The sequence below is a fragment of the Platichthys flesus genome, chromosome 16, assembly GCF_949316205.1.
Source record: "Platichthys flesus chromosome 16, fPlaFle2.1, whole genome shotgun sequence".
NCBI lineage: Eukaryota > Metazoa > Chordata > Actinopteri > Pleuronectiformes > Pleuronectidae > Platichthys > Platichthys flesus.
Window position 1 is genome coordinate 3,536,829 of NC_084960.1, and position 9,682 is coordinate 3,546,510.

Genomic DNA, 9,682 nt, shown 5'->3' on the forward strand with positions numbered 1-9,682 from the left:
AGGGTCGCTACACAGCGGTGGTGGTCCTCGCCAAAACCCGCCATGACCTCTCCCTGCTGAAGGAGCAGCTGGAGGAGGAGTCTGAGGCCCGCGGGGAGATGCAGCGCCTCGTTTCCAAGCTCAACGCTGACGTCACCTCCTGGAGGAGCAAGTACGAGATGGACGCCATCCACCGCATCGAGGAGCTGGAGATCAAGTAGGTCAAATAAAGCTTGAAAAATAAATCTCTGAGACAGTGTGTTTCATATATCAGTCTGATATCTGCCAGTGAATGAAACTACTGAACTATTGTTGATATTTTTTAATTTAATGCCACTCTGGACTCTCGCTCTTTCCTTCCACCCACTCTCCTCCAGGCGCAAACTGGCCGTGCGTCTCCAGGAGGCCGAGGAGGCAGCGGAGGCGGCACAAGCCAGAGCCGCCAGCCTGGAGAAGGTCAAGCAGAGGCTGCCTGGGGAGATGGAGGACCTCACCATAGACCTGGAGAAGGTACACACACAGACACACACGCACGCACACACACACAAAGAGATGCACTCATGCCTTAAGTTTTTTCTCTATCTTCAGAAACTTTTTGGAGAATATACCTAACTAATACTACTAATCCTTATTTCTCAGGTTTTCTTAGTGAACAGATTTACTTATTTCAAGCTCCCTGGACTGTGCTGAAGCTTTAGTGTTCATTTGGATAAAAGTGTCTGCTGGATTAGTAGATGTTCTATAATATATATATATATATAACTTTATTCTAGTAATTTTTTTCTTAAACTTGTCCAACGCAGCAGCAGCCGCTCTGGATAAGACGCAGCGGGTCTTCGACAAGTTGGCAGCCGAGTGGAGCCAGAAGAACAAGGAGCTGCAACTGGAGCTGGACAGCAGCCAGAAGGAGAGTAGCTCCTACATGATGGAGCTCTACAAGCTGAAGACAGCCTACGAGGAGAGCCAGGATCTGATCGCCAACATCCACAAGGAGAACAAGATCCTCTCACGTGCCTGCTAACTGCTGCAGATCCTGTGGTGCAGCAGATTATAACGGGAGGTGTGAGAGATGCAATGGAATCTGTGACAAATGTATATTAACAGGCTCTTTTTTGTTACTATGTCCTCTCAGAGGAGATCAAGGATCTGGTCGACCAGCTTGGCAAAGGAGGCTGCAGCGTCCACGAGCTCCAGGAAGCCAAGAAGAAACTAGAGGTGGCGAGGGAGGAGATGCAGCTGGCTATGGAGGAAGCAGAAGCTTCATTAGAGGTGCAAGAGGCTCTCACGGCTAAGAAACAAACGTTCCTTGTATATTGTGAGTGAGTGTAGATTTTGTGTAAAGCTGTGTTCACATGTCAGCTTTAACAGAATCATTCACATTTTGTGTTCAGGGTCTTTTCTGTGGTTCACTTGAATATAATCATGTCTATAATTTTTAAATAACATCAAAATCTGAAAGTAGCAGGGTGAGTTTACACCTAGTTTATGAAATGATATCCATGATCATCTATTCATGGTGGTTGTTAGGCAGTGTCACAAACTGTTGTGTAACAAGAAGAAGAAAAAGCACCTATCTCATACATCAAGATGGAATTTATTTGTACTCATGTAAGTTTCAGATGAACGTTTCACATTTTTATACAAAATCATTAGAAAATGCCTGACACTCTCCGAAATCCCACGGCTAATCCTCGTTTACTAGATTTAGATGATGGGGGTGGGGGTGGGGGGTCATGCAGCATCCTGGAACAGCTGACCAACTCAGCCTGAGGTCCCGTTCAATCCAAACTATAATCCACAGTTCACTCGATTGGCCGCACGCCCGCTACCCCGCTGTCTTTCCCCTGACAACATGGTACAGTGATATCTGGCCACATCTAGTTATGTACAGAGTATAGATACTGCGGGTGAGGGGGAGGAGGAGGAGGAGGAGGAAGAGGAGGCTGTCACTCAACAGCTCCACCGAGCTGCTGACTGATCTCCACCCTATTATCTCAGATGTATGGACACAGTAGCACACCAACACCACCATGCATGTTTTCATACACATGACACATCATTGGCTATGATTGGTAAAGTAGATATAATTTTTTTTACAAAAGGTCATTAATACCAATGTTTGAAATCAACCAATGAGTGCAGGCCTCAGGAGGGAGGGGCAGGCAGGAAGGTCTATCGCGTCTCTGGTTGGATGAGGAAGGAGTGAGGGGGGGGGCAGGTGGAGGCTAATCACTCACTGCTGCTGATATACATGCCCGGCAAACACGCACATACACAAATAAGGTCTCAACACAAGCGCACTAACACACTCTTACTCACAAACACCTCTGCCTCGCGCTTCCAAGCCTCCACATTAATCTCTCAAAGTGAACTGGACTGTGTGTGAGAGAGGAAGAGTTCAGAAAAGATAGTACACACCCTCGATTAAGATCCAACAACTGAAAATTGATTTTTATTGAGCCAATGAGAAAAGAGATCTCCCTCTCGGACAGAGCGCGCCCGGACACTGGGGCAGAGAGGCACTTACACAATCGCTTTCATTTCACACAGCGCTCGTGTCCGCGGGGGGGGGGGGGGGGGGGGTCTTCTCGAGGAGACACGGCTACATTGTTTTGATCAAATGTCCAATACGCACACACACACAGACACTCGTTCTCACATCGGAGCGTGTTTTTAGCGGTTGGCACGTGTTCATGCAAAAAGCGTCAGATTCGGCCCGCGCAGGCGAAACTGGGGGAGGGGGGGGGAGCAGAGGAAAGGTGGGGAAGGAGGGAAGAAAAAGATAAGACTTGATATGAAGAAACAAACGTACAGATGGACTGACGAACAGGCTCTCGAACGCTTTGAGCGTTGTAAAAACAACCCCCCCCTCCCTCCCTCCCTCCTCTTTGATTCTGCCCCCCGCCCCCCCTTGTGTCACATGTTTGTAGCAGCACCAGAGGAGCCCTCTGATTGGTGGGTACAACAGCCTTCTCCGTTAGGTCAGTCAGTCAGTTTCAAGGATGAGCGGCGGCTGCTCGTTCTCCTCGTCTAGGCGCAGGTCGTTGAGGTCATCATCTAGGCCCGCCCCTCCCACGGCGCCCTGCTCTTCACAGTAACCTAGGCCACAAAGGTCAAAGGTCATGTAAACACAACTAAACTCAACAGTACAATTACAAAGTTCACTGCAGCGAGAATCCAAAAGAAGATTAGAAAACTTTTAAATTAAACGCATCACTAGCAAATCCATTGACGGTGACACTTACCTTTAGTGACAGCATTACTGTAAGTCTGGGCCACAAGTGGGCGATCATGTGACCCTTGATCAAGGATCTCATTGGATGGTTCGGTACTGCCATCTAACCTGAGGTGGATAGAGCGCAAAGGTTCAGTCACGGTTTGATGATTTCTGCTGAATTCTTAATAACAATGTGAACACTGAAACATTGTGCAGGTACAATCATTAGCATTAGTGATGCAGCGTAGAAAACAATCAGCTGCAGCTTCTCACTTTTCACTGAGCATCGCTGACACCGGTTCAAATCCCAAACGTCCAAGCTGTTCATCGTATCAGCTGTAACTGATTCACTTGATGAAACTCTGTCGTTATCAGTTTCTCTTCCCTGCACACAGCTGTCGAGTCGCTGTGTAACGCGACTGCACCAAGTGTCCATGTCCATGTTATTCTCTAGAGCTGCTTTTGGACATGAACCAAACTCTGGATCCTTCCCTGACATTTTCTCAGAGAAGCTGCATGTGAGAATGCAAATGTCCGAGTCAGTTGCTCCGGACATTTAACAGCACCTTTCCTGCCAGGCCCCTGGTAAAATGACTGTACCAGCCCGAAAATGTTTCTAAACTTCCACTGTATCAACTGTATGTGTGTGTGTGTGTGTGTGTGTGTGTGTGTGTGTGTGTGTGTGTGTGTGTGTGTGTGTGTGTGTGTGTGTGTGTGTGTGTCTCAGTTACCTGTGCTGCTTCATGAGTGTACATTCTCCTCCCTCTTGTGGATCCAAGTTGTACAGGTACAGATAACCGTCAGCTGCTGCAACCAACAACCTGGGAATCTTCTGAATCCTGATTTCAAACAATAGAAAACGATCATTCACAAACATCTTACATCAATATAGGAAAATGTAATGTTCACTAAGCGGAAATGAATACAAATAAATAAAAAGGCACAACACAGACTGGCTCTTACACAGCTAAGGCACAGATGTTCTTGTGTCCACAGAAGGGCAGACGTACAGTGGCGAACGCTCGCCCCTGGGTGAACATCTCTGTGACCTGGGAAGGCAGGTAGGTGGTGGACGCCATCAGGACCTTGCCCAGATACCCCCCCCAAGTGGTGGGCTCCTCCGCAGGCCTACAAACACACACAGACACACACAGAAAATGAGAACCACTGTGTAACATGACATGAGGTAAACAGGAAGGAAAACCCTGCCCAGGTCCTCAGAAGTTTTAAAATCAGCCGTAAAAAGACTGAGTCAGAGAGATACATACACATACTTCTCCTTCTGTGTTTCTAATTTGAAGATGTGCACCGTCTCTGTGTTGCTGGAGGCCGACAGGTACAGGCCTTCCATACTGAACGCCAACGAACAGATGCTCACACACCTAGGAAGACCGACATGTTAACATTCAGGGAAGCAGGTGAACGCAACCCACAGAATCATCCCAGTAAGACCACTTTGATTTCTGAATAACTATAACAACAAAGTCATTAAATATGTTCAACCTCTTGACTCCTCGCCGAAACTCAAAGAGCTTCTGTCCCTCTGGGATTGAGAAGACGCGAATCACTGTCCCCTGGAAGGAAGTGAAAGAGAGAAATACTGAGGATGACAACACTCGAGAAGGAAGCAACAACAAGGAAGTGTGTGTGCTCAGGGAGGAAAACAGAAATTAGGCCCACAAATAATACAAAGGCAGAGAGAATGGGACCTTACCTTCTCTGAGGCTGTGGCTAGCTTGGTTCCACTGGCATCGAAGGCCAGAGCAGCTAACGGGCTGTCGTGGGCTGGAATCATATTAGCTGCTCGCTGGAAAAACAAAATCCCACTTTAGTTAGAGATGTAGCAGACAGACAAAGGCTTTGACTCACAGAATAAAGACAACAGAGTCTTGATCAACTAGCTTCAGCTCTTTAACTTCACTGTGTCTGTGTTCACCCACCAGGTTGACGGTGTCAAACACTTGAACCTCTCCTATCGTTGCACTGCCTGGGTACGCCAGGTAACAGTTATCATTGCTGATGGACAGGGCACACAGTCCTGGAGAACGGTGGAAACAAATAGAAAAATCATATACAAAAGATACAACGCAGCAGAAACACATGTATCTGATCTGGACAATGTGTCAAACCGAACTGAAATAATAACTTGAATATGTGTCAAAACTGTAGTTGAACTAGAAACTGGTTGTGGCAGAATGGTTTCTCTTTTCTTTGTTCTGTGGGTGTTACAGACAGAGCAGCGTCAAATTTCTGCCTTCAGGGCAGCAGTCAGAACAAATGAGGCTAACAGCGCTAACTCAAAATAAACTGAGCAACACAAAAGAGAAACCCAAAGCCTGAGGAAAGAAGGACACATCCCTGGTTACAGTATGAGCGCACAAACTGTACAGGGAAAAACCTCACATTACATACTGTATGATGTTGTGTTGATAAATATCCTTCCTCACCTGAAGGGTTGGGGGGAGTCTCTCTGATAGTGTGCAGCACTTTCATGTCTCGGATGTTGTGAATGTACAGGGACTCCTCCAGACACACAATCAGCCTCTGCAGAGGGACGACAAAACATTAGGGTCTTTTTCCCCACTGGTCAAACAACCCTCTATCATCGGGCGTTCATCTGGAACCACAAAGGACACAGTACGTTATGGAGACAGTGGGTGTGTCCTCCCACCTGTCTGTTGAGTTTGACGGCCAGTATGGTGTTGGAATAGGAGTAGTTGCAGATCTCGGTTCCCTTCTTGAAGTGACAGACTTTGAGCTTCCTGGGGGCCTTCAGGCTGACGATGGCCACCAGGCTGCTGGAGAACAGACGCTCCACAATGCACACATCCTCTGTGTCTGCTGCACACAAACACACACAGACAGACACACACAGTTAAATCATTTCACAGCTGTCATTGCTGGATGAAACAATCACATGATAGCGTAACAAAATTTGGGGTTCACAGTTCTCCAACTTTCTGACAAATGCCAAGTGTGGTTTGGATTTAATCATTGTGTGTTTTGTAGTTTCTCTACATACCAAGCTATATTTATGAGAATATATAAATTTGACAATAACTATATTAATTATAGTAAATAGAACATATCTGCCAGGACGACTGAGTTGTTACAAGGAAAGGGCAACACAGACGGGTGTAAAGTGAGGATGCTAAAGAGGAGGATGGCTCATGTTAGAGTATATAAGACAAATGCTGACAAGCGTTATTAATATTTAAGAGCAATCCCCTAATGGTGCAGACTGTGTTCTGTCTCTGCACCATGCATTAACCATTATAACTTGAAAAACCAGTGACTCTGCAGTAATATCTCCTCGTAGCGATGCAGTTATTGTAGAAGTGTGTTTTTTATTTTCTGTACATTTGACTTACGACATTCATAAATCTGCTCCAGCTTGTCCACGGAGGACAGAGAGAAAAACTTGTATCCTGATTTGGTGCCAACAGCTAAGGACCTGTAGACAAAAGAGACAAACAGAAACAGAGGCAACAGCAGTGATCAGTGACACTTCACACACACAGACACACACAGACACACACTGAAGTATGTCTAACCCCAGTCCCATACATGTCAGTGTGACCGGATGTCCCAGTGAGGACTCGGACAGTGACCACACAGCTGCAGGTGTTTTGCAATAGGCTCCAGGCCTCTGTGGTCCCCAGCAGCCACAGGACATACACACTCCCAGTGGGACATGTGTCTCTAACGGTCGCGTCTCACCCGCTGTCGCAGTCCATAAACTACCTAAACGCAAATATGCAACAATTCCCCCACAAGTCACATGACACCCAGCCTACATATGTGTTGTGGCTAAAGTTAGCCTCGGACCTCACATCCCTCCCGTTAGCTACAGAGCTAAGCTAGTGACGGGGGAAATGACGCCTGTGTGGACGGTGTGTTAGCTAACTAGCATCAGGGGGCGTTTGGAGCCTTGTCTCCCGCGAGAAGCCCCGTCCTGACCCCCTGTCGCCCGGTCACAAGCACGGTCCACAGCTAGCTGCCGTGGGCTAGCTTGACAACCCGGGCCGTCGGACCCTCACTGTCCCCGGCCCTGTCTTACGTGTTGTCCTGGTTAAAGTTGGCGAAGAGGAGCTGGCTGCCGCCAGCGTCCCCGCTCTGACTGGCCAGGTTCATGGACTCGGCGCCGTCGACATATAAAGCTCCGGGGGAAACAGAAGCGGTTGTGTCGGACCGCGATGGGGATCGGACGTGTGAAGCTTCACGGGTCCATCTTTCTCCACTAGCCCCGGATTGTTGTTGTTGCTCACAGGTCCCCACTGCGCATGCGCACAGGACGCGGCGTGAAGAGCGTCTTAAAGAGACACGAGCCAGTTCCACGCGAGCTGTCAATCAAAAATCCATCAGCTGGTAAACTGCTCTCTTTCCCAGGGAGACAGAGGGACATCTGGAGTCAACACCTGGAAACACTCTGCAGACACTGACTTCCTCCAACACGCACGGTGCACGTGTGCGAACTGTGCAGGACGTGAGTGTAAATGTCAATAAAGTATAAGATAAATGTAGAAATACAGAATTATAGAGATAAATAAATGTAGGAATATGTAAATAGTGACAGACAACCTTCATGTGTATTGAAGTGCATATGCAACAAAAACTGAGGGATAAGTAGGACGATGAGATCGGAGGCAGAAGAGCGAGGGATAATAATGACAATAAGAAGTATTGGGAATAATAGTATATGTGCATTCATTGCATGACTGCACACATAATAAATAAATGGATAAATAAATACATAAATAAATGGATAAATAAATAAGCATAGAAATAAATTCATAAATGTAGAAATACAGAAATATAGAAATAAATATATGTAGGATTACATAACTATTAAATATAATATAATATAATTAAGTGAATGTAGAAATAGAAACATTTAGATATGAATAAATATGTATTAAAAAATAAACGTATAAATACATAAATAAATAAATGTATTTATATATTAATAATTTAATGAATAAGTTTGAAAGTATAGAAATAGCAAACTGCATTTATTTATCTATCTCTTGGTTAATTATTTATTTATTTATTTGCTTTTCTACTGTTCACATGTGTGGTTTATATATAAGTTTGAATGATTTATTTTAAAGCTGTTATTTCTTTAAGATAGATAGATAGATAGATAGATAGATAGATAGATAGATAGATAGATAGATAGATATATAGATAGATAGATAGATAGATAGATAGATAGATAGATAGATAGATAGATAGATAGATAGATAGATAGATAGATAGATAGATAGATAACTTTATTCATCTCCGAAGGGAAATTAAGTCGTCATAGCAGCCGGTATATTTGAATACAATAACATACAATACAATACAATAAAATAAAAATAAAAATAAAAATAAAAATAAAAATAAAAATAAAAATAAAAATAAAAATAAAAATAAAAATAAAATAAAAAATATTGAGGTAGAAGAATAAAAACAGAAACACATCTTCAGACTTAAATTCATTACTTTTTAAAACAAAAGCTCCAATTCAGCCAGATACACAGCATGGCAGCCATAGAATTCCAGAAACAAAAGTCAAAATTGCACCAAATCTGACTCTGCACTTCTCTGGACTGTTAACTACACACGAGCCAAGTGAGAAGCTGATGAGACGAACAGTGTGTGAGATCGCTGAGTCATACACAGACACACAGACAGAAAGCTGCTCTCGGAATTAGTGAGTAGAAACTTGTGAAAACCATCTTTTCACTTCAACAACACTATTGCTTGAGGATCTCAGATCAATTCCCTTCAGGAGTAGCTTGTTTTTTCTTTTTCCACATGAGCTGTGTTTGAAAAAGATCCCGAGCGTGATACAGTAACGACAGTACCGACTGGAACAACCGGATCTGAGGCTCGGGACGAGAAGGACACGCTCACTGATGTGATGCCTTTGACTGCAGTGTAATTTGGGCTGTGAGTCACAGATCTTGTCTGCGTGTGTTAGTTTCACTGCGGCGTCAGTTGTGGGTTTGAGCGTGTGACCGATACAAACGATTGAAACAACAGGAAGCTCGGCAGTTGGGAAGATTCTGAGTGAGACCGACTCTGCAGACAGCTGCCGCTCATCCTGTGTGCGGGTCTCACAGAACAAAAGAGGGATGTCGAGTGGAAACACTGTCAGTATGAAAATGGTTAGAGAAGATATCAGACCACCATGATGAACACTCATTAACAAACAACCCAATACAGTTGGTGCATAAACTCACATGTCTTCCTTATAAACACAAATTGTAAAGTGAATTCTCTGAGTGGCCTTGGCTCTGTTACACTGTGTGGATACATTTTATATTAATATGAAGGATAACAATAAGGAAAATAATAATAATGAAACTACTACCCCTGCTGATAATACCAGGATTTGGTCACTCACACACACAGTCGTATTTACACTGTATTATTTACCTGGACAAATATGCTCATGCCGTCTGCCCACTGATATTTCCGATGTTATCTTTAAACACA

At 44.6% G+C, this 9,682-nt stretch overlaps 1 protein-coding gene across 2 annotated transcripts; it reads right to left on the reverse strand.

Moving 5' to 3' along the window:
- Nucleotides 1-1,554: 1,554 nt before the first annotated feature.
- wipi2 (WD repeat domain, phosphoinositide interacting 2) lies at nt 1,555-7,470 on the reverse strand. 2 transcript variants are annotated; one of them, XM_062407783.1, is made up of 12 exons: nt 7,257-7,470; nt 6,568-6,650; nt 5,868-6,037; nt 5,644-5,740; nt 5,137-5,234; nt 4,911-5,003; nt 4,700-4,770; nt 4,471-4,578; nt 4,160-4,324; nt 3,928-4,035; nt 3,225-3,322; nt 1,555-3,078 (listed from the first exon to the last, which is right to left on the reverse strand). In XM_062407783.1, the coding sequence occupies exons 1-12, from the start codon at nt 7,328-7,330 to the stop codon at nt 2,966-2,968; spliced, it is 1,278 nt and encodes a 425-aa protein (XP_062263767.1). In that variant the 5' UTR covers nt 7,331-7,470; the 3' UTR covers nt 1,555-2,965. The 2 variants fall into 2 exon arrangements, with proteins under 2 accessions (XP_062263767.1, XP_062263765.1); XM_062407781.1 differs by having other exon boundaries at nt 4,465-4,578; nt 7,257-7,469.
- Between the last annotated feature and the right edge of the window lie 2,212 nt (nt 7,471-9,682).